The sequence below is a fragment of the Oncorhynchus nerka genome, linkage group LG13 (assembly GCF_034236695.1).
Source record: "Oncorhynchus nerka isolate Pitt River linkage group LG13, Oner_Uvic_2.0, whole genome shotgun sequence".
Taxonomy (NCBI): domain Eukaryota; kingdom Metazoa; phylum Chordata; class Actinopteri; order Salmoniformes; family Salmonidae; genus Oncorhynchus; species Oncorhynchus nerka.
The window spans coordinates 37,959,567-37,984,123 of NC_088408.1; the positions used below are offsets into that span (position 1 = coordinate 37,959,567).

Genomic DNA, 24,557 nt, shown 5'->3' on the forward strand with positions numbered 1-24,557 from the left:
CCATGCTACATGCCTGTGCCAGCTACTCAGTCAGTCAGAGAGCACAGAACCTGCAGTTGTTCCCCACAATGAGGTGGAGTCTATTAACACTGGCATCTAGTCAACCCCTTAGCTGCCCCTCACCATTGGCTATAAGCCTTTTTGAAATGACACGCAGCATAGCGGACATTGTGTAAACAGAATTATCTTATATAAATTAAGTTGAATTCCCCCCCTCACAGCGTGGATACAATTTTCCAGTCGTACTTTGGTTCTGTAAATCTGAAACGCATACGTATGTATGTATGTATGTATAAAAGTGCTGATTGCACAGAACAGTACAAAGGTAATGCACATATTGTAACATAATATCTGTGATCATAATGCGTGTGCTTCCTTACAGTACTTATACTGTATACAGCACCTGATGTCAGAATAGAAGCAAGTACCACTTTTCTCCAGAGAGTGGCAGTGATCAGTAACACAACGAGCCCTGACTCCTGTTACTTAACATATATGGGTTAGCCTACATGACTGCAAGGCAAACACTGTATTTCATCCAAAACAAGAACCAAAACAAGAATTTGTGGCTTTTCTCTCTTAAGCCTTACAATGACAACGGAACAATTCAGACCTGTCAAATCATTCACTGTAATAACAAATGATAAGTTCCAACCCAAACCACAGAGTCCTAAAATGACTTTTTCTATCCTGCTCCACCCAATGTTGAAGATCACAAACTAGGATCTGTTTCTCTGCTGTTAGTGCTGCCGTTCCACTGCTTTCCGTCATACACTTAGTGTAACCGCTCAGAATGAAAGCCTTCAGCAGAAGTATTAATAACGTCATGGAAATGTGAAATGTAAACTTCGTGTTTGAAGAGAGGGCACTGTCATGACGGTTCCTCATTCAGTCCATCCATCCCTCTCTTGTACAATGGCTTCCTTGTCTTGTATTAGGGCTCGCCACAGACGCCACAGCATATCTGCTGACCCTATATAGAGACCTGTGACTGGGTCATCTCGGAGTTGACGCTGGGACCTCGAGGTTCCATGGCTGGTAGAAGGTCGCACGCAGATGGTTAGTATTTCAACATGGTAATCTGACAAACACTCCGGGGAGCAGCCTTGCTGTGCTGGAGAACGAGTCAAACTTACTGCACAGAAAGACTCATCATGATCATGGATCAACCACTTCAAACACATTCACGTCTAAAAGTCAGAGTTAGGAGTGTCAAATACAAAATTCACAGAGTTTATTATCAAATAGAAAAAATGGTTCCCTATTCAACTTGCATATGTGTGATATTTTGCATAATTGGTTCTCTCTGCTCTTTCACAGTGTGGACAGTTGGGTCTTTATATGAAATCACAATGCATGATGAGGCATTTGCTGGCTGGAACTGAGTTCATATCTCAAGGTGAACCTGTTAGGTATGAGCGGTGCTGTAGGGGTGTGTAAACTGATAGGACAGGCACTCAGGAAGACCTACTCGATAACAGACATGGAAGGGACGGGGGAGTGAGTTCCGGTTCAGGAAGCACCAGGAAAAATATTTGGATAAAAAGAGCACAAAGCTATTCGAACCACACAAAGGTGTGTCCATGACAGTATACACTGAGTGTTCAAAACATTATAATATCCTATTCCTAATATTGACTTGCTCCCCCTTTTCCCCTAAGAACATCCTTAATTCGTCAGGACCAGGACTCTCCAAGGTGTCAAAAGCGTGGCTGGATGGCACCTACTACCATACCCAGTTCAAAGGCACTGAAATATTTTGTCTTGCCTATTCACCTCTGAATGACACACATACACAATCCATGTCTCAATTGTCTCAAAGCTTCATAGTCCTTCTTTAACCTGTCTCCTCCACTTAATCTACACCGATTGAAGTGGTTTTAACAGGTGACATCAATATGGCTTTCACCTGGATTCACTTGGTCAGTCTGTCATGGAAAGAGCAGGTGTTCCTAATGTTTTGTACACTCATTGTATACAGAAGCTAAGAAATTATATTTGGTGCATAAATGAACTGTTTCTACTGTACTTCATTATCAACCAATATATGAACTGATAGTCACCATAAAAATCTATATACTGTACATCTTTTCACAACAAAATAACATTTTTGCAATATAAAGCAAAACTGTATAAACATGTCAGTTAAGTGACATCATTGTCTTATGTACGAAATAGGAAATAGCTATACGAGCTACAACTATGTTCAAGCGCTCTTAGCAGATAGCTTACAATGCACAGTTGAGTTCCTTGGGCTAATGGTCTTTCCACGTAGACGTCATCCGGTGCGGACTGGTGGCTTGTCCCACTCTAAGTTCTTCCGTTTATGATGTCTGGGTTCCTTGTTGGACATTCCTCATAGAGGTCTGGTTTCATGTTCCCTTCCTCTGAGTCCTCACTAGAAGAGACAAGGGGATATCCGTGGATTACTATTAACATCACATGAAGATAACACCAGTTCAGCACCGTAATAAAGCAATAAGGCACGAGGGGGTGTGGTATATGGGCAATATACCACGGCTAAGGGCTGTTCTTAATCCCGGCACAACCTGTGCCTGGACACAGCCCAGGCACTGTGGTATATTGGCCATATACCACAAACGCTGAGGTCCCTTATCGCTATTATAAACTGGTTACCAACGTAAATAGAGCAGTAAAAAAAAACATTTGTCATACCCGTGGTATACGGTCTGACATACCACAGCTGTCAGCCAATCAGCATTCAGGGCTCGAACCACCCAGTTTATAATAATAGGTATAGTACAATAATAAAGGTTGAAATGGCTACTAACCCAGGCTTAGATGTTCATCCCTGGTTTCAAGGCTGTATCTCCAGAGTATAATATTGACAGATAAATACTAAGGAATTGAAAGTGTTAAATACTATGTAATAGAATATTCCCTCTCTCTTCCCCTTCAGTGGACAAAAGAGGGTAAAGACCTGATGCTGGATCCCTCCACATCCTGGATGTTGTCAGCCAGGGGCTGGTGGACTGTCTCAGGCAACAGCAGGGTGAGGGCTGCCCCTAGCAGAGTACACAGGCCAAACAGAACCATTGGAGCCTTCTTACTGACACCCCTCAACAGGTAGATGATTGGGGCCAGGACTCCCCCTGCCCGGGCACACATGGAGCCCATACCGATCCCACTCTGCCTGAGGATCACATTGGAGACTTGTTCAGCCAAACTAACGTCACAACGTTATATTTAAAGTGCTGTAATAAAGACTGTGGCTCAAGATTAGTCTCGCCAACATCCCAAAGCAATTACAGTACTTACTGTGATTGTTTACGTCAAGGCAAATGTATAACTTTGCATATCGAAAACAGAATACAGATTGTTAATACAGTCAAAACCCCCTTGAGTAGTTGTCTCAAACCTTATCAGAAGCTTGCGCTGACCCTAACATAAATCTACTGAGCCCAAGTTGGCTATTGCAATGGGGGAAACAAGTTATGTTACACAATGATGCCAGTTATCTTGCTCAATAATTTTTTAAATTTATTTAACTAGGCAAGTCAGTTAAGAACAAATTCTTATTTTCAATGACGGCCTAGGAACAGTGGGTTAACTGCCTGTTCAGGGGCAGAATGACAGATTTGTACCTTGTCAGCTCAGGGATTTGAACTTGCAACCTTCCGGTTACTAGTCCAACGCTCTAACCACTAGGCTACCCTGCCCCCTCTCCACAACAAAAGAAAGGTCACAGAGATATTGACTGAGTAGCGGTTAGACTCATTTTGTGACCTCATGATCTACACCTGTTTGACTCTGCTGGAAACACGCCCAGACAACAGCAGTCCATATTTGTCAGCAGAACACTACTTTTGACCGGAGCCCTATGGACCAGACGCTCACCTTATGACAGTAGGGAAAACCTCTGCTGAATAGACGTAGACTATGGACAGGGAGGCGGTGATCCCAAACTTTCCCACCATGGCCAGGATTGTTCTAATAATGGAGAGATCTGAGAGAGAGAGAGAGAGAGAGAGAGAGAGAGAGAGAGAGAGAGAGAGAAGTGATGGGGTTAGACGTTAAAGGGGTAAAGAGCTGTGTTGTGTATATGCATAGCACCTGCAGCTCAAGTCTACATCCCTGTGGATCAATCCACCGCATTCCAACTGGAGACCGTAAACACCTAAGGAAGTGGCCTCGAGTGTGAGACTGGCATGACTTCCCTGAGGGCCGCAGGTGGGAGTTCTTCAACAACTCTTACTCTACATCCAGGAGGTTACGCTCAGTATCTACAAATACATATTGTGGATGAATACCTTGAATACCTTTTTCAGTTTCAACCAGAAGCCAAGTGCCAAGCCACAAAGACTTTCCATTGACACTACCTAAACCCTAATAAACATGGCTATAAAACAACACAACTACGGCATCATTCAACGTCAATAACTTCAGTCAACTGGAGTATTTTCAGTGCCAGGGGGATACTATAACTGATCATGTACCTCAGGATGCTTATAAACAATACTTCAAAAGGCACATTAAAGGCAGCAGAGTTTTCTCTGGAAAGCTCCGTACCATCGGGAATGAAGACAGTGAGCAGGCAGGCTAGGCCTCCCACAGTGAGGAAGGCTATCTGGGATACCCTCCTGGAGCGGTTGAGGGTGAAGAGAGTGATGGTGCGAGCAGGCATCTCCACCAGGCCAAAGATCAGCTGGGTCAGGTAGATGCTCATCCCAAAGTCAGAGATGTTGAGGGACAGGCCATAGTAGACCAGCACGTTGACAAACCTGGACAGGCAGAGGTGGAATGGTAGGGGAAATACTGATGAGGCAAAGAAGGGGTTAATAACACACTACTGTCACAGCAGCGAAACAAGGACTTCCTTATTCCTCTGGTTTGCAACAAGTCTACCATGCAGAATAGGGAGCTACAGTACACAGGGCGAGAGATGAGAGGTTAATGTTGCATTGAATAGGAAAGGAGAAGAAAGTGTCGAGGAAGCAGCATTGTCTCTCTAGCCACAGACAGGGTAATACAACCCTGGCATAATCAAGGGACTTTTCTACAAGACTAAAATGACAAAGAAGGCCGCCTCTAACTTGGACTGGATAGGGAATACAACACAACATTTCACAATAGTGAAACATTTACGTCTATTGGCAATTTTTTTTTCTCATTTCTCATGGCCTGGTAAGCTACGTAAAGTATTCACATTCGAATACTAATCCTCCAGTGTCACCTCAGTGAGTGACACACTGCAATTCGAATGGCTTACTCAACAAGCACAGTGACCTAAGGAGGCCTTGAGAAGCTTGGTCGGTGAATAGTTCTGCAAACTCCATTGGCATACCACATCAAGTGATCAACCCACAATGAAAAGACGAGATGAAGATTAGAGTGTGTTCGACTGATGTGAGTGGTTGGCAGAAGCCCAATTGAAACAGTTGATGATGTGTTACATTTCTTGTTTGCCCCCAAGAGGCATGTGTCCTGACAAAGATCTACTGTATGTCTGTTTCTCCCTCGATGACAGATTGTATTTGAGCCTTAATCGCTGTCAACTTCACAAGCAATTAGTGAACTGTGAAAAGAATGGCAGGACACGCACCACAGGTAAAACATGATCAATGAGCTCCTCCTCATTTTTGGAGTTCGGACCAGGTCAATGACTGTGTGCTTTGTCCTCTCCTCTATCTTCACCATGTCTTTGTACCCCTGGAAAATAACAAGAGCAGATTAGCCATGAGCATTTCACAGTGATGGTTATAAGTAAAGGAATGAGCTCATCAAAGCGATAAGCACACCAATGAAATTTATATAATGTTCATGCCCCCACGGTATGCCTTACAGTGTAGGGACAACATGCAAAGCAATTTAACATGCTCAGGCTTTAGCGCTATTGCTCTTAACATTGCTTGTGTATAGAAGTGTTGTTTTGCAAGTGCTTTTTATCAAGGCTGTTGGAATCTCCCTCTATAGCAATTAGCCTGTGGACAAAACAACATAACCAACAAATCACACCTGACATATCTCTATGTCCTCCCGCAGGGGTTTGCCGTTCATCAGAGCTGCTTTCCTGACCAGATCCATGGCCTCCTCGTACCTCTGGTTGGCCATCAGCCACCGAGCCGACTTTGGTAGGACCCTAAGAAGGTAGAGGAGAGGTGTTCATTTGAGCCACACACATAATCAATTACATATGACAACGGGCATTAGTTTGACCCCATGGGAACAAGAGATAAACATGAAGTTACATTTAGCCATGAGGTAGGAAGTAGGCCAATACTTGTCCTAGAATATCAAGGAAAATATGCACACAATCGTGCAATTTAGATATACTTAGATATTCCCAAATGGCATGTAATGACCCATCTGGCTTGGATTATTGAAGACAAAAGGGTTCCTCTTCATTCCCTTGAAATTCTCCTTTAGTGGGTTGGCGTGCTAGCCTGGAATCCAAACTGAATGATCCTTTCATTTTACTGAAGATAATGAAAGTGGATGATATTCAGTTTGTAGTCCAGGCTATAGGCATACTGCAGCTGGCCAGTGACTCACCAAATGTAGAAGATGAAGAGGAAGCCTGGTGCTGAGATGGCCAGCTGGAGTTTACGCCAGTCTCGGATGAGGTAGGCCAGGCCTGCCAGGATGATGTAGCCAAACCCAAAGAAGTAGTCGGTGATGATCCCAGCTAGCATGCGGTGCTTTGATCCTGTCCACTCTGTGCCTTTGGGCCACAAACAAATCAATATAGAGAGTAGAAAACTTCATCTTCATCTTGCTAAGATCACAAGTCAATAACTTTATGAATATTTACTGTATGTGCGTGTTTGTGAGTGTGTAAGAGAGAGAGAGAGAGAGAGAGAGAGAGAGAGAGAGAGGAGAGAGAGAGAGAGAGAGAGAGAGAGAGAGAGAGAGAGAGAGAGAGAGAGAAGGAGACTGACCTAAAACAAATGCGTTCATGATGACAGCAGAAATAGTGGTTCCAACAACAAAGCGCAGGAAAACATACACGTAGAAATTTGGGGCAAACGCAGCTCCGACCCCACAGGTTGACTGGATAGTCAAACCAACCAGGATTATGTTCCTGCGTCCATACCTGAAACAAGAAAGAGGGGGATTATACCTGTTTAAATGACTATAAACTGTTTCACTTGAGGTGTACTCACTCACGGTACTGTACGGGTGTGTTGAGAATGAATTGGACTGATAGGGAGTGGGGAAAGTGCTGCAAATTAGATGCACTCTTTAATATCCCGTGTTAAAATGCGTCAAATGCTTTTGACTTGGCTGGCCTACAAGAGCTCTGAATATGACTGCTACTACTGAAAATAGTCTGTGCAGACATTTCTCTGTGTACTTTCTATAAATATTCCGAGTTACACAAATAAAATGTGCCAGCAAATGTAAATATCAATACAAGCTGCAAAGCGTTCATTGAGCTCAATTTATGTTTTACTTCACCTAAAGTGGGACTGAGTTTGTGTGAGTTTCGTTTAGCATGACCCTGCATTAAGTTTGTGACCTACCTAGAATACATGTCTCATAGATCATCAGGCTAAATGAGAGTTTTTTTAAACACATGGTGGAAAATGCACAGTTGTTTTATACGTACTTATCAGCTAAGAAACCAAACAGCACAGCGCCAACCAGAAGACCAAACATGTAGATTGAGGAACCAACATTGTTTAGATTGGCGTGGTCACACACCAGATCCCACTGTCAAGGACAGAGGGTTCAAATTAGTTGAAAAGCTACGTCATATTGGCAAGCACCAATTGCACAGCCCTGTAACTGTATTTTGACTGTGGTGTCCAAATATTTTGCCCATGAGCTATAGAAGCCTATGAGCACATGCTTCTCAACAGATTACATCTAAGTGTCCGTCATGGCTCTCACATCAATAATAACAGATGAGTCGTTCCATGTAATATCAGCATGCCATTACACCCACCATCTCAGATTGTTCTGAAATCTTGTCTGTATTTACAAATCGATAAGATTAGCGTTCCGGCAACATTATTTAGTTGAAAATCAAATAAAAGGGTCAAAAGCCACTGACGCACCCACCACCAATCTCACCCCTACAACCAGTGTACAGTATCAGTTCTCTATGTCTGACAAGTAGTAGGGAGCTGCAGCTTGGAGTATTGCTTCTTCATCCTAAGTAATGTATTCCCTGTGAATCTGATGTTTTTCACCACTTGTTCAGAGAAGTTAGCCATTGGAGTCCCTAGTTTGCATTTCTTTACCAAAAATGTGTGTGAAAGTACAAGGTACCCTATTGCAATCATGTTAGCACAGCGTGAAACTGTTGTACTGATTAAAGAAGCAATAAAACTGTCCTTCTTTAGACTAGTTGAGTATCTTGAGCATCAGCATTTGTGGGTTCGATTACAGGCTCAAAATGGCCAGAAACAAAGAACTTTCTTCTGAAACTCGTCAGTCTATTCTTGTTCTGAGAAATGAAGGCTATTCCATGCGAGAAATTGCCAAGAAACTGAAGATCTCATACAATGCTGTGTACTACTCCCTTCACAGAACAGAGCAAACTGGATCTAACCAGAATAGAAAGAGGAGTGGGAGGCCTAGAAGGCCAGCATCCCGGAGTCGCCTTTTCACTGTTGACGTTGAGACTGGTGTTTTGCAGGTACTAGTTAATGAAGCTACCAGTTGAGGACTTGTGAGGCGAACATACAAATGCTGATGCTCCAGATACTCAACTAGTCTAAAGAAGTCCAGTTTTATTACTTCTTTAATCAGTACAGTGTTCAGCTGTGCTACCATAACTGCAAAAGGGTTTTCTAATGATCAATTAGCCTTTTAAAATGATAAACTTGGATTAGCTAACGCAACATACCATTGGAACACAGGAGTGATGGTTGCGGATAATGGGCCTCTGTACGCCTATGTAGATATTCCATAAAAACTCTGCCGTTTCCAGCTACAATAGTCATTTACAACATTAACAATGTCTAGGACCATGCCTCAGGACTACCTGGCCTGATGACTCCTTGCTGTCCCCAGGCCACCTGGCTGTGCTGCTGCTCCAGTTTCAACTGTTTTGCCTGCGGCTATGGAACCCTGACCTGTTCACCGGACGTGCCACCAGTCTCAGACCTGCTGTTTTCAACTCTCTAGAGACAGCAGGAGCGGTAGAGATACTCTGAATGATCCGCTATGAAAAGTCAACTAGCGCTTTTGCACCCTCAACAACCACTGTGATTATTATTTGACCCTGCTGGTCATCTATGAACATTTGAACATCTTGGCCATGTTGTGTTAAAATCTCCACCCGGCACAGCCAGAAGCGGACTGGCCACCCCTCATAGCCTGGTTCCTCTCTAGGTTTCTTCCTAGGTTCTGGCCTTTCTAGGGAGTTTTTCCTAGCCACCGTGATTCTACACCTGCAATGCTTGCTGTTTGAGGTTTTAGGCTGGGTTTCTGAACAGCACTTTGTGACATCAGCTGATGCAAGAAGAGCTTTATAAATCAATTTGATTGTTTGATTGATTGGTCTACACTGTATTTCTGATCAATTTGATATTATTTTAATGTACAAAAAAATGTGCTTTTCTTTCAAAAACAATGACATTTCTAAGTGACCCCAAACTTTTGAACGGTAGTGTATATGTAATGTGATTGGTGACATTTAACATTAAAGCCAACCCTTGGAAGTTGTGGGAACATACGTTTTTGGTTTCCCATTGGTTCTGGGAACGAAGCCAAGTTTCCTGACCGGCACAACTGAACGTTTTTTTAAACGTTCCGAGAAGGGAAGATAACATTTTGCCGCTTTTGGAAAGGTACATTTTTAGTTGCAGGGAGGTTCTGAGAATGTTTTACTATAGTTCCTTAAAAGTTTTCATGTGAGGATTTTAAAAAATAAACAACAAATATTGCCTTTTTCTCCCCAATTTCCTGATTACGATCTTGTCTCATTGCTGCAACTCCCCAACGGGCTCAGAAGCCAGCCGCACCAATGTGCCGGAGGAAACACTGTTCAACTGACAACCAAAGTCAGTCTGAATGCTTCCTTGTCTCTTCGCTTCAACTCCCCAACAGGCTCGGCAGAGGCAAAGGTCGAGTCATGCGTCCTCCGAAACATGACTCGCCAAACCACGCTTCTTAACACCAGCTCACTTAACCCGGAAGCCAGCCGCACCAAAGTGTCGGAGGAAACACCATTCAACTGACGACCGAAGTCAGCCTGCAGGCTTCCTGTGAGGTTTTATTAACGTTCTGAGAACAGAAATGATAGGTTATTTTTAAGGTTTCTTAGAAATCTCATAAATCAAATTTCTCAACATACAAGTATTAGGCACCATTTTAAAGATAAAATTATGGGATCACGTGACCCTTGAACGAGATGGCCGCATGAACTAAGAGCTCCGCACAAGTAGTTTCCAATTCCTACCTCCACTCCAAGTTCAAACTCATTTAGCTTTAGTAAGAAAAAGTCATGGCGGCTACAAAAGGCGACACTACAGGTGACATTTTTTACCCGGACTCGAGTATTAGCGACGGAAAAGGCCTCCAAGAAGAAGCTAGCTTCAGAAAAAACTAGCGCTATTAGCCAGGAGCAAGAGAACCCGCTCCCCCACGAGGCACAACGAATGCCAACCTCGCACTCTGTCGAAGACATCCTTTCTGAGTTGAGATCCCAACGTACAGAACTAAACACCAAATTAGATGCCATTAACTCTCAGCTCAGTGCGATAAGGGGCAAGGTGACAATCCTGGAAAACGCTTTGCCTGACATCAACAACAAGATAACCATAAACGCGGGGCGCCTGGAGGAGGCAGAGGGGCGAATCCTATCCATGGTAAACTTATTGACAGATGCCATGGAAACAATAGCATATGCTAAAAAGAAAATCGAGCATCTGGAAGAGAAAACAGAGGACCTGGAAAACAGGGGGCGAAGGAATAATTGTGTTCTATTCAATCTGGGCGAAAAAGAAGAGGGAAACATGCCACTGATCCGCTACCTACAAGACAGACTTCCCGAGTGGCTCCACATGTCCACCGACAGGCCCATAGAACTCGAGAGAGCTCACCGAGCACTGAGGCCCCCACCTGCAGCCAGACAACCACCGCGCCCAATCACCATACGTTTCCTGAGATTCACCGACAAGGAACGAGTCCTACAGGCGGCGAAAAGCAACACCATCACAGTGGGAAACGCCAAACTCGCTTTACACCAGGACCTGTCAGCTGGAATACGCCGAAAGCGCCGAGAATTTGACGAAGTGAAGAAATACTCCATTGACCGAGGCATCTTCAGGGGATTCAAATACCCAAACGAGCTCAGGATTCTTCACCAATGAGCCTTGCGACACTTCAAAACTCCCGAAGAGGCAAAACGTTTTTTGAAAGACAATCCTGGCCAATGAGAAACAGACCAATGACTAAATGCGATTAATGCCATTACTAAAGGAGGTATGACGACATATAGCCGATATCCAGAGACCCACCCCCTAAATGTCATTATAGCCATCCAATTTATATTTATTTTCCTTTAACTGAGAGGGATGGGCTGTATAGCCTAACCTAGGCCTACTAATGTTTCAGCCTACTTTTATTTCCCATTTTTTTTTTTTGCTATTATTACCTGGGGTTCCCTATGTCCCTTGGGGGAGGTATATGTAGGCTGGGCTATTGATTTTATTTTTCTCCCCTCTTTTACTGTGGTCTGGACGAGGGCAACTGTGTTATTTACTCAATGCGGGGTGGAGAGGATGAGGCATTTCTTTGGTGGGGAGAGGGAGACGTTGTGCGTTGCTAACTGTTCCCGGTTTTTGTTTTATTCGGAACACAGAATTGAGACTGAGCGGGGGGGTAATAGATCCAACGGGATGTGTCGAGTTGTTTGGGAACTCGGCTGGGGTGTTCAGAGATTATTATTTTATGTAAACCATTTATTTTCCTTTTATGTGAACGCAGCTGTAATTACTATCCACTTTTACCCAGCAATGACTTGCACTAAAGTTCGATTACTGCCTGATGACGATGACTAGTACCTTAAATCTATTGACATGGAACTGCCATGGTCTAGGGCATGCAATAAAACGAAAAAAGATACTATGTGCTCTAAAAAAGGAAAAAGCAGACATCGCTCTATTACAAGAGACACACCTCTGTGATGCTGAACATGCCAAACTCCGCAGAGCTTGGGTGGGACAGGTGTATTTCTCATCTTTCAAATCAAACAGTAGAGGCACAGCCATACTTATCCATAACAATGTTCCATTCATAATTGACAAAATCATATCTGATCCGGAGGGGAGATTTATTTTGATAACTGGGTCACTATATGGTCAACCAATTACTATATTAAACATATACGCCCCTAACACAGATACGCCTGCCTTCATGTCAAAAATTATAACCCTGTTCAATGAGCATTGTGTCTCCTTTGGCGTGGTGGCCGGAGATTTTAATTGTACCCTTAACCCAACCCTAGACAAATCATCTCAAGTCCCCACCACAAATCCTAGATCTGAAAAGATGTTGAACTCTCTTACTAAAGAGATGGGACTGATAGATATCTGGAGAGAGAATAATAGCTCATCTATGGACTATACATACTACTCTAATGTCCATAACACCTACTCCCGTATAGATTACATTTTTATCCCAAAGAGTTTCATAAATTCAGCCACTTGTACAATCGGACCCATAGCACTTTCAGATCACGCCTTTGTCCACCTCCGCTTTGACCTCTGCAAAAACATCCCAGAGGTCAAAGAGCTGGAAATTCAACACCTCCATGCTATCAAATGACGAGTTCCATACATTGGTAACTACCTGGATAGACAACTACACACAAGACAATAAAGATTCTCCTGTTTCTCCGGCCACAATGTGGGACGCTGCTAAAGCCACACTAAGAGGTCATCTAATTGCATATGCTTCCTCTAAGAAAAAAACAATGGAAGCACACAGGCTAGACCTTGAGAGGGAGCTGGAATGCTGTGAAAAAATACATAAACAATCCCTAGACAGCACCTCCTGGAGTCATCTTAAAGCAGCCAAAGCCAAACTGAATTTGGACTACACTCGGGAGATAAAAAAAAAGTTTTCTTTACTAAACAGAAATACCATGAGTATAGCAATAGGCCCAGTAGATTGCTTGCTTACCAATTAAAAAAGGAGCAGTCAGAGCGTACAATCATGGCTATCCGAACAGCAGAGGACGATCAAATGACCCAAAAAAGATCAATTGAACTTTTCATGATTTTTACTGCAAACTATATACCTCTGAGAGAAAACACACGGAGGCAGAACTCCACTCTTTCCTAGAGGGAATCTCGCTACCTAAACTATCAGAGACCGACCAGGAAGATCTCAACTCCCCCTTCACTCCTGAGGAGATCCTGGAGGCAATTACCTCCATGCCACCTAATAAGTCCCCAGGCCCAGATGGATTCCCCAGAGAGTTCTACAAAGCTTTTTGGCCCCAGCTCAGCCCTATCTTCATGCCAATGCTGGAGGATTTTTGCAAAAACTGAGTTTTCCCAGACTCAATGCACACAGCTCGCATTACAGTGTTGCTAAAAAAGGACAAGGACCCCCTATCCTGCTCGTCCTTCTGGCCCATAAGCTTGTTGGATTTCAACTATAAAATAATTACCAAATTGCTCGCCAAAAGACTAAACACTCTTCTTCCCAAAATAATAAAAGCGGACCAAACTGGATTTATTAGAGACAGATACTCTTCTGATAACATTTGCCGTCTTTTTGATATTATTGATCAAGTAAACGCACAGAAGACCCCTGTCCTGCTGGCTTCACTGGATGCTGAGAAGGCGTTTGACAGGATGGAGTGGAGCTTTCTGTTTTCAGTCTTAGAAAAGTTCAATATGGGCCCAAATTTTATTAAATGGATCAAATCACTATACTCTCATCCAAATGCCATGGTGACTACTAATGGACTGAACTCTGACAGATTCCCTCTGGAACGGGGCACAAGACAATGGTGCTCGCTATCCCCGCTGCTCTACTTGTTGGGGGCGGAGCCTCTGGCAGAGCTGATAAGGAGCAATCCCAAGTATTATGGGTGTTTCTGCAGGTGGCCTGCAGCACAAGATTTCGCTTTACGCGGATGATGTCTTGCTCTACATATCCAACCCTGAGAAATCCCTCCCTCTCATTTTAGACACAATTGCTCAGTATGGCAAGTTTTCAGGTTATAAGATCAATTTGAACAAATCCACTGTCTGCCCTCTCAATATTACACTCACCAGCTCTATGAAGACACGTCCTTTCCAATGGAAAACACAGGGGTTTCAATACCTCGGGATCTTCATAACACCAGATCTGAATAGCCTTTTTAAGGAAAATTATCTTCCACTCCTGGATCTCCCTCCCAATTAGCTTAGTAGGAAGAATTAATGTAATCCGTATGAACGTCCTCCCTAGACTGAACTACTTATTTCAGATGCTCCCATGCTATCTCCCAGTTTCCTTCTTCAAAACAACTAACCAAAGCATCACCAAATTTATATGGGGCAATAAAAAACCTTGGATCAAGTTTTCCACTTTATCAAAACCTGAATCTAAAGGTGGTCTTGCCCTTCCCTCCCTTCAATTGTACTACTGGTCTGCCCAAATCCGCAACATGCTAACATGGATCACAAACAGACAAGAGTCAACGTGGATTCAGATAGAAGCCCAATCCTGTGGTTCATTGCCCTTAAGCTCAATTATATTCATTAATAACTTTAGTGAATTGGGCAACATAGCCAAAACCTTTGTGATTTACAGCACCCTACTAGCGTGGAGGGACTGTAAGAAATACCTGGGCATTTCCTCCCAAATATGTTCTCACTCGCCTATAGTAGGCAACCCAGACTTGCCAAAAGCCCTGAGGGATGCCAACTTTAATCTTTGGCATACTCTAGGAATCAGGACCTTTTCAGACCTATTTCATCAGAAAACCACTACACTGAATTCCTTTCAAGAGCTCTGCAGTGAATTCGATGTGCCAAGATCCCATTTTAAAAAAAAAATATCTTCAAATTAGTAATAATTTCCTCATTTACCTCCAAGAGGAGGTTTAGAACTCAGTTGAATGAAGTTGAAACCCTTCTTGTCACAGCACAATCCATTAAAGGCAAAATATCTTACATCTATAGACTCCTTTCTGAGAAAGGAAGCTCCTCCTTTACTCCTTTGAAAATAATCTGGGAAAAGGACCTTGGTCTGACTATCAGTGATGATTTATGGGCGGAGGTTTGCGACAGGGTATACTGCTCCTCTACCAGTGTAAAAATGAAAGAATCTAATTACAAATTTTTGTACAAATTTTATTATACTCCTTTGAGACTCCATAGAATGAAAACAGATATGTCTCCTAACTGTAAAAGATGTACCTCTGAAAGTGGAACCTATATGCATGTATTTTGGAGCTGTAGGGAGATTTCTGGCAATCTGTACATACTGCTGCACAGAAAATACTAGAGGTACAGTTTGATATGATCCCGTGTATCTATCTTCTTAATGCCCAGCAGGACTTTGTTCTTGATCCTGACAGAGAAAATTTGCTTATGACTATTACATACTTTGCTAAGAAATGTATTCTTCTATTGTGGGCCTCTAATACCCCTCCTACATTTAAAATGTGGATTGACCAGATTGTGGACTTTCTTCCTCTTGAAAAGCTCACTTATGACCTCCACAAGAGACAGCCCAAGTTTGATAGACTCTGGTCTCCACTATTCAACTATATTTCAAACTGGACAGAGTGAACGGGGTGACTAGGGAAATGCGCAGATACATGTTGTGTAAGGTACTGTAAAACCTAAAAACAAATTATTGGCCCGTCGTCTCAGCGAATGCTTGAAATAGCTGATAAGAACCTTGATAGTGCTGCTGCAAGTGTTATATGTTTTTTTTGTGTGTTTTTATTTTAATTTAGTTTTTGAGTACGTGTGCGTATGTGTGTGTGTGTATGTATATGTGTGTATGTATGTACGTATGTATGTATGTATGTATATATATATGTACCAAGGAAAATATATAGATTAAGAAAAATAAATGCTTTTATTTGACTTTATCATTCATTTTAATTGTATTTTTATTTTTTCAAATGTATTATTATTTTTTGACTTTTTATTTTTTTAAAGCCTGTCACATCTGTGAATGTGGAATGTGTTTTGTTGGTTGATTGAAAAACAAGAAAACTTAATAAAACTTTAAATAAAAAAAATAAAAAAATATACAATTATCGTTAATGCAGCCACAGTGTCTGATTTCAAAAATGTTTTACAGAGAAAGCTCCACAAACGATTATGTTAGGTCACCACCAAGTCACAGAAAAACCCATCAATTTTTCCAGCCAAAGAGAGGAGTCACAAAAAGCACAAATAGAGATAAAATTAATCACTCACTTTTGATGATCTTCATCAGATGACACTCATAGGACTTCATGTTACACAATACATGTATGTTTTGTTTGATAAAGTGCATATTTATATCCAAAAATCTAATTTTACATTGGCGTGTTATGTTCAGTAGTTCGAAAACATGCGGTGATTTTGCAGAGCCACATCAATTCACAGAAATACTCATTATAAATGTTGACGAAAATTCAAGTGTTATGCATGGAACTTTAGATAAACTTCTCCCAAATGCAACCTCTGTGTCAGATTTCCAAAAAACTTTACGGAAAAAGCATACCATCCAATAATCTGAGTACGGAGCTCAGAGCCCAAACCAGCCAAAAGAAATATCCGCCATGTTGCGCAGTCAACATTAGTCAGAAATAGCATTATAAATATTCATTTATTCACTGATCTTCATCAGAATGCACTCCCAGGAATCCCAGTTCCACAATAAATGTTTGATTTGTTCGATAAAGTTCATAATTTATGTCCATATACCTCCTTTTGTTAGGGCGTTTGGTAAACAAATCGAAACGCGCGTGCAACTTCCAGCGGAAAGGTCGGACGAAAATTCCAAAAAGTTATATTACTGGTCGTAGAAACATATCAAACTATGTATAGAATCAATCTTTAGGATGTTTTTACCATAAATGTTCAATAATGTTCCAACCGGAGAATTCCGTTGTCTGTAGAAAAGCAATGGAACGGGAGCTACCTCTCATGTGAATGCACGTGACTGAGCTCGTGACTGCTGGCAGACCTCTGACTCATTCCCCTCTCATTCAGCCCCCCTTCATAGTAGAAGCATCAAGAAGCAATGTTCTAAAGACGGTTGACATCTAGTGGAAGCCTTAGGAAGTGCAACATAACCAATATCCCACTGTATATTCAATAGGGGCTGAGTTTAAAAAATGACAAACCTCAGATTTTCCACTTCCTGTTTGGATTTTTTCTCAGGTTTTTGCCTGCCATATGAGTTCTGTTATACTCACAGACATCATTCAAACAGTTTTAGAAACTTCAGAGTGTCTATCCAATACTACTAATAATATGCATATATTAGCATCTGGGACTGAGTAGGAGGCAGTTTACTCTGGGCACGCTTTTCATCCAAAAGTGAAAATGCTGCCCCCTAGCCCAAACAGGTTAACTGCTAAGAACACCAAGCACAGGACACATATAAATTAATTTTCTTATGCATTAATCAAACAAACACATTTCTTTTTTTTTGTGGCACGGCATCAGGGAAATTCGAACCTACTATCTTATGTTCTCTACCCATGGAATTAGTTCACTGCACCGACCAGTATGAAGCTAAAATGTCATGTTTTTTTTTTATTCATACAAAGTTGTTCATTTTGGTCAACTCAAACAGACCCCATTTCAAAGGAAACTAGCACTCACTAAGATCAGGTGTGGCCAATTAGTGGCCAACACACTTAACAAGATAGAGGATAGTTCCTCAATATGTGCTGAGAATGTTCCAAAGCCAAGCAACTATGCTGCAAAATTCCCAGAATGTTGTGGGAAGGTTATATGCAAAATAACCATAGGACAACCACACTCTCACCAAGCTCTAAGAAACATATGGTTCTCAGAACGTTATGTGCTTGCTGGGTGTGTGTTTGGGACTATATCCAGACCATTAAAACCATTAGAACTGCTGTAGTTTAATGGTTTGCTTGTTCACCAAGAATGGTTTAACTAATCCAGAAATTTTGTGAAGGGAATAAACCACACACAGAGCAGCCATTTCCTGGACACAGATTAAGCCTTAGAGAAGGACAAACTGAATTGCTTTCATGGAGGACTGGCTTGAATTGTGAGGATGACCACACATTTTATTTTCATCATGAGGTTTTCTACCCACAGTTCCAAAGAAAATGTTGTAATCCATTTAAACACAAGACCAGCTGGATAAAATGGTATGGCAGTAGCAGGGACAGTGGCATCTCCAATGGCATTGAGGAGTACACCACATCTGTCATTGGCTTCATCAATAAGTGTATCGATGACGTCATCCCCACAGTGACCGTACATATATACCCCAACCAGAAACCATGGATTACAGGCAGCATCCGCACTGAGCTAAAGCCTAGAGCTGCCGTTTTCAAGGAGCAGGACTCTAACCCAGAAGCTTATAATAAATCCCGCTATACCTTCCGACAAACCATCAAACAGGCAAAGCGTCAATACAGGACTAAGATCGAGTCGTACTACACCGGCTCCGACGCTCGTTGGATGTGGCAGGGCCTGCAAACCATTACAGACTACAAAGGGAAGCACAGCTGGGAGCTGCCCAGTGACACGAGCCTACCAGACGAGCTAAACTACTTCTATGCTCGCTTCGTGGCAAATAACACTGAAACATGCATGAGAGCACCAGCTGTACCGGAAGACTGTGTGATCATGCCCTCCGCAGCCGATGTGAGTAAGACCTTTAGACAGGTCAACATTCACAAGGCCGCAGGGCCAGACGGATTACCAGGATGTGTACTGCGAGCATGCGCTGACCAACTAGCAAGTGTCTTCACTGACATTTTCAACCTCTCCCTGTCCGAGTCTGTAATACCAACATGTTTTAAGCAGACCACCATAGTGCCTGTGCCCAAGAACACTAAGGTAACCTGCCTAAATGACTACCGACCCATAGCACTCATGTCTGTAGCCATGTCCCAGGCTGGTCATGGCTCACCCTGGGACTAAACACCTCCCAGGTGGTAAGGGTAGGTAACAACACATCCGCCAAGCTGATCTTCATCACATGGGCCCCTCAGCGATGTGTGCTCAGCCCCCTCCTCTACTCCCTGTTTACTCATGACTGCATGGCCAGGCACGACTCCAACACCATCATTGCATTTGTCAATGACACAACAGTGGTAGGCCTGATCACCGACAACAACGAGAAAGCCTATAGGGAGGAGGTCAGAGACCTGGCCGTGTGGTGCCAGGACAACAACCTCTCCCTCAATGTGATCAAGAAAAAGGAGATTATTGTGGACTAAAGGAAAAAGAGGACCAAGCACGCCCCCATTCTCATTGACGGGGCTGCAGTGGAACAAGTTGAGAGCTTCAAGTTCCTTGGTGTCCACGTCACCAACAAACTAACATGGTCCAAGCACACCGTGACAGTCGTGAAGGGGGCACAACAAAACCTATCCCCCTCAGGAGACTGAAAAGATTTGGCATGGGTCCTCAGATCGTCAAAAGGTTCTACAGCTGCACCATCGAGAGCATCCTGACTGGTTGCATCACTGCCTGGTATGGCAACTGCTCGGCCTACGACCGCAAGGCACTATAGAGGGTAGTGCGAACTGCCCAGTACATCACTGGGGCCAAGCTTCCTGCCATCCAGGACCTCTATACCAGGCGGTGTCAGAGGAAGGCCCTGAAAATTGTCAAAGACTCCAGCCACCCTAGTCATAGACTGTTCTATCTGCTACCACATGGCAAGCGTTACCGGAGCGCGTTACCGGAGGCTTATAAACAGCTACTACCCCCAAGCCATAAGACTCCTGAACATCTAATCAAATGGCTACCCAGACTATTCACATCACATCACCCCCCCCCCCCTCCCCTCCCCTCTCCACACCACTACCGCTCTCTGTTTTCATCTATGCATAGTCACTTTAATTAACTCTACCTGTATGTACATACTAACTCAACTAACCGGTGCCCCCCGCACATTGACTGTGTACCAGCACTCCATATTTTTTGGAAACTGCACTGTCGGTTAGGGGCTCATAAGTAAGCATTTCCCTGTAAGGTCTACACCTGTTGTATTCGGCGCATGTGACTAATAACATTTGATTTGATATAGTGGGCAAAACCTGGTACTTTCACACTCATTTATCGTAAATAATGTAAGTGACTTCAATTGGTAATTTCTCTGAACAGGTGAACAAAACATCACAAGATACACAGGGAAGCAATAATCCAAGAATCTCAGAGAACCTCATAGAATCTCAATTCTATACTACAATTTGAGAAGAATCTGAGATGGTGGGTGTCAATCTTTTTGAGGTGGAACCACACCCCATGGAATGTAAACGAACGGGTCATGAGTTGACATACATCCTATTGTTTAGACATGCTCATGTTTCTCGTCCCAACAATGCAGCAATATCTAGCAAAAAAATTAAGTACAATAAACTAAGACATTAAGAACAGGCAATCCTAGGTCAGTGTTTGTAAATCAAAAACCTTCAACATGTTCTGCGGGCTGGGACCATTCCACTACGTTTAGTGTCACTGTGTGAAAGTCCCTCAAGATGCACTAGACCCAATCAGATAATTCAAGTATCCCCACATCCAACCCTGATCCACATACTGTTTACTAATGGGTTATGGAGGGAATGAACTTCACTGGCCAGGCTTTAGAGAGAGAGAGAGAGAGAGAGAGAGAGAGAGAGAGAAAAAAAAAGAGAGAGAGAGAGGATGCCTGCACCACAGGAGTCTAGATCAGGTTCAGATATCACCACCACTACACAGTTACATAGCTGTAAAAATGAGTTCCACATAACCAACTGCAGAATGGCTTCAATTCATGTGAGAATGTGTGACCAGAAGGTGTTCATCACATTTGAACCCCCCAGAAGGAGAGAGAGTCTGCCACGTCCATTTTCCTGCCGTGTCTCTTACTCACCTCGGTTGCCACGGTGCTGTGGAAGGTCTCCTTGCTGAATTCCCATCCCCCTTGGCAACCCTCAGTGGCGTGGCTGTCACTAAGGGCCAGGGCAGTGCTGTGATTCAGCTGGGCCAGCGGGGTGCCAGGGATCCCCCCAGGGGCAGAGCAGGACCGGCCTGGGTCACCTTCTGGGCCGGTCACCAGGCTGAAGTTGAAATTGGGAGGGTCTGAGCTGGCGGTCAAGGGCCAGGTGGTGTTGGTGGAGCGACAGAGATGAGGGGGGACGGCCCCTGTGAATATGGATATCAGCATGTGGAACGCCAGCAGGATCTGCGGGAGGCAAATCCACACATACAGGCTCTTCTGGAACTTGCCAAAGCCCCCAATATGAGAAAGAATCTCATCAAAATTCATGCTTCTTTCCATGGCTGCTATTCCAATGCAGACCTTACCCTAACGTATCACCACGGATACAAGAAGTAGGCAGGCTGTTGCTGTCGTCTGCGGTGTTGTGAACCCGCAGCCCTTCACTAGCAGGGTAAATATAACTGTCATCTGCAGGGGGAGAGGGAACTAGATCATGGGGTGGAGTCCAAGCTCAGAAGGAGGAGTTGCTCTTTGTGATAGCTGAGTGACTGCATTCGCTCGCTCTCCCTCTCGCTCTGTTTATTTGCATGGTGAGAATCTTATATTATGGAAACAGTGGTAATAAGTCATATAGAAGCCCATAACACAACATACAGACATAAAGTGAAGGCTAATTGTCAAATGTATCAGAGGGACTCAAATTTCAAGAGGGAAGTACAATAAAAGTCAACGCAAGCCAAAAGTTATCGTGCAAACAACTCCTTAGAAAGTGTGTGTGTGTACATGTATTTTTGCTTTACATTACGTTTACAACAATCAGATTCCCAACAATGACGTGGGAATATTGCTAAGCTGTAAATCCACTTGCCTGTCCCCTGAGACACCACAGTTGCAAAACACCACCAAATGCCCCCAGTTCTAAAGAAATGCAAATTCTCTCTGGCACCCAATCATTCATCTGGCATGGGGATGCCAACAGGGGAGAGGTGGCTGGGGCTAAGCTGGCCATACAAAAGCAGCAGATAAATACCATGGCAGGGGACTTGTACATGACACAAATGAAAGGCGTGTACTCTGGCAACTCCATGACTACCCATTTTCCCTGGCTCTTATCATTTCATCTTTTCCCCTGTTGTGGTGTCACATGTTTGAACATGGTGAGCGCTCTTTTCTCCCAATGAGCCACAGCCCATCGCTCTCAACTAGGGAGGAACTCAATCATGTCTGGATGTTGAAATGACTGCCACTGACTAACATGATCGTATTCCTCAGACTCACATGTGAAACTAGCATGTGAAGATTTCCTGTGTTTCTGGAGTGACATGAAGACAGCGTCTATGCAATAGATCCTGTGAATGGCAGTGTTGGGAGAACAGGAAGCCAATGAGAAACAATTAGTTTGTCAATTGTTTCTCCCTGATAATGATCCAAATTAATGTGTAGTTCCATAAAGGGCAAATGCTTTCTTTAGAATGATAGCTAGCGGAGTAGAACACTTGAAAAATGAAAGGGGAGCCGGTTAATATGGTGTTTATATAGCATACTATCATAGATACAATTTGGCTACGTAAGCCAACAAACATTTACAATAGCAAAATCACAAGAATGGCTACGTTGAGACCGAAGGGAGCAAGAGTCTTTAAATTAAAGATCCAGGCAACACCTCGTTTTAACAATAAATTGTCGAGGTCACCCTCTCTCCTAGTTTGATGCCGATATAACATAGGGATGAGATCGAATAGTTTGCTTCCAAAAAGTGGGCCGCAATTGGGTAAGTTGAGTTTTTGCACCTAATGGTGCTACGATGGTCCGAGATTCATTTTTACCACAAGGACAAGTTATAAGATAAATAACTGTCTTCGTGGAGCACGTGATAACACCTTTGATTGGGATCTGTTTCCCTGTTTGAAGGATCTACATTTATAAGTGCCATTACATTGAGCACAGCTATTACACTTGTAGTTTCCATCCAGTTGGGGCACAAATACACGTTGTGCAGGGATATCTTGGGGTGGTAAATCAGAGTTTACCAGTTGATATCTGAGGTTTCTGCCCTGCGAGAATATGATCAAGGGAGGGTCAGAAAACACATTACCGATACTGTCATCGGATCTTAGAATGTGCCAATGTTTGTGAACGATTCCCTTAATTTGTTCAGAGGACTTTGAATAGAGGGTAGTCTTTTTGCGAGACTGACCTTGAAAAAGATCCTGTCTCGGTTTGTTTTGAATGTTCTCAATGGCAGTATTAATCTGACCATTTTTGTACCCCCTCTCCTTGAATTTTCTTTGCGTCTCAGCCATATTTCTGTCGAGATCGGATTGTTTTGTGCAAATTCTTTTGATTCGACAGAATTGGCTGTAGGGCAAACTGTTTTTTGAAGGGAAGCGGGTGACAACTATCAGCCCTCAACAAACGATCAGTAGACTTCCTGTAAAGATCAGTGTATAGAACGTTATCCTCACACAAGATCAGAAGTTCAAGGAAACTGATTTGATGTGTGTCAGATTGCATAGTAAATCTCAGATGCTCAGAACAGGTTAAGAAAAGCATGGAATGCCTGGAGCTGTTTTGCATCACCCCTCCATAGAACAAAAATATCATCAATATACCGTTTCCAAATAATGATGTCAGGCAAGAAAACGTTTTTGAGAGGGTTGAAAATGGACTGTTTTTCCATGTAACCCACATACAAATTAGCATAGTTAGGAGACATGGGGGATCCCATGGCAGTACCCTTCATCTGAATAAAGAAATAATTTAGAAACATTAAGTGGTTGTGTGTGTGAATACTATTTCAGCCAATGTTATAATGCATGCACTGGAAGATAGTTCATTAGGGTCACGTTGCAGAAGAAAATGTTCAATAGCTTCAATACCGCCCTCGTGTGGAATATTTATGTATAACAACTCAACGTCAAAAGTAACTAACAAAGTATTATCAGGGAGAGGATCAAAAGAGATCATAATGCTGGTGTCCTTTACAAATGCAGGGAGGTGTTCTACGAGTGGTCTAATAAAAAAAGTCGATAGAGGGGCCGTTACTGCATCAATGCCCGCTACAATAGGGCGCCCTGGAAGTTTTGTAACATTCTTGTGTAATTTCGGCAAAGTATAGAAAGTAGCAATTTTAGGGTGTTGAATAGCCAAAAAGTCATATTATTTTTGGGATATTTGACCAGAACTTAAATACCCATCTAGGACAGTAAAGATAGTGTTCTGAAATTTGGCAGCAGGGTCCCTTCTGAGTTTCTTGTAAAAGGTGTTGTCAAGCAGTTGTCTATGACACTCATTTACATAAACAGTCCTATCCAAGAGTACAACCGACCCACCCTTACCAACAGGGCAGTTAAGGACTGACGCATCGGATTGTAAATCAAGCAAAACTTGTTTTTCATCCTTAGGTAAATTATGGAAAGATATGTACTCCTGTTTGTTCTTAAGGAGATGAACAACATATTATTCAACGAGTCTGCAAAATGTCTCAATAGAGTGATTGC

At 42.9% G+C, this 24,557-nt stretch overlaps 1 protein-coding gene across 1 annotated transcript; it reads right to left on the minus strand.

Moving 5' to 3' along the window:
- Positions 1-1,207: 1,207 nt before the first annotated feature.
- On the minus strand, positions 1,208-21,495 carry si:dkey-119m7.4 (uncharacterized protein LOC560629 homolog). The gene is made up of 10 exons (XM_029676989.2): positions 20,989-21,495; positions 7,571-7,674; positions 6,900-7,054; positions 6,514-6,682; positions 5,977-6,100; positions 5,564-5,670; positions 4,531-4,742; positions 3,859-3,967; positions 2,942-3,154; positions 1,208-2,398 (listed from the first exon to the last, which is right to left on the minus strand). The coding sequence occupies exons 1-10, from the start codon at positions 21,394-21,396 to the stop codon at positions 2,311-2,313; spliced, it is 1,689 nt and encodes a 562-aa protein (XP_029532849.1). The 5' UTR covers positions 21,397-21,495; the 3' UTR covers positions 1,208-2,310.
- Positions 21,496-24,557: the final 3,062 nt, after the last annotated feature.

Excerpts from the sequence above, each read along its gene's own strand:
- si:dkey-119m7.4 (XM_029676989.2), bottom strand. The coding sequence starts at position 21,396 with ATGGAAAGAAGCATGAATTTTGATGAGATTCTTTCTCATATTGGGGGC. Across the intron at positions 3,968-4,530 it reads CACTGTCTTCATTCCCGATG|ATCTCTCCATTATTAGAACA; the intron begins GTACGGAGCTTT and ends TCTCTCTCTCAG. Across the intron at positions 3,155-3,858 it reads GTTTTCCCTACTGTCATAAG|GCAGAGTGGGATCGGTATGG; the intron begins GTGAGCGTCTGG and ends TGTGATCCTCAG.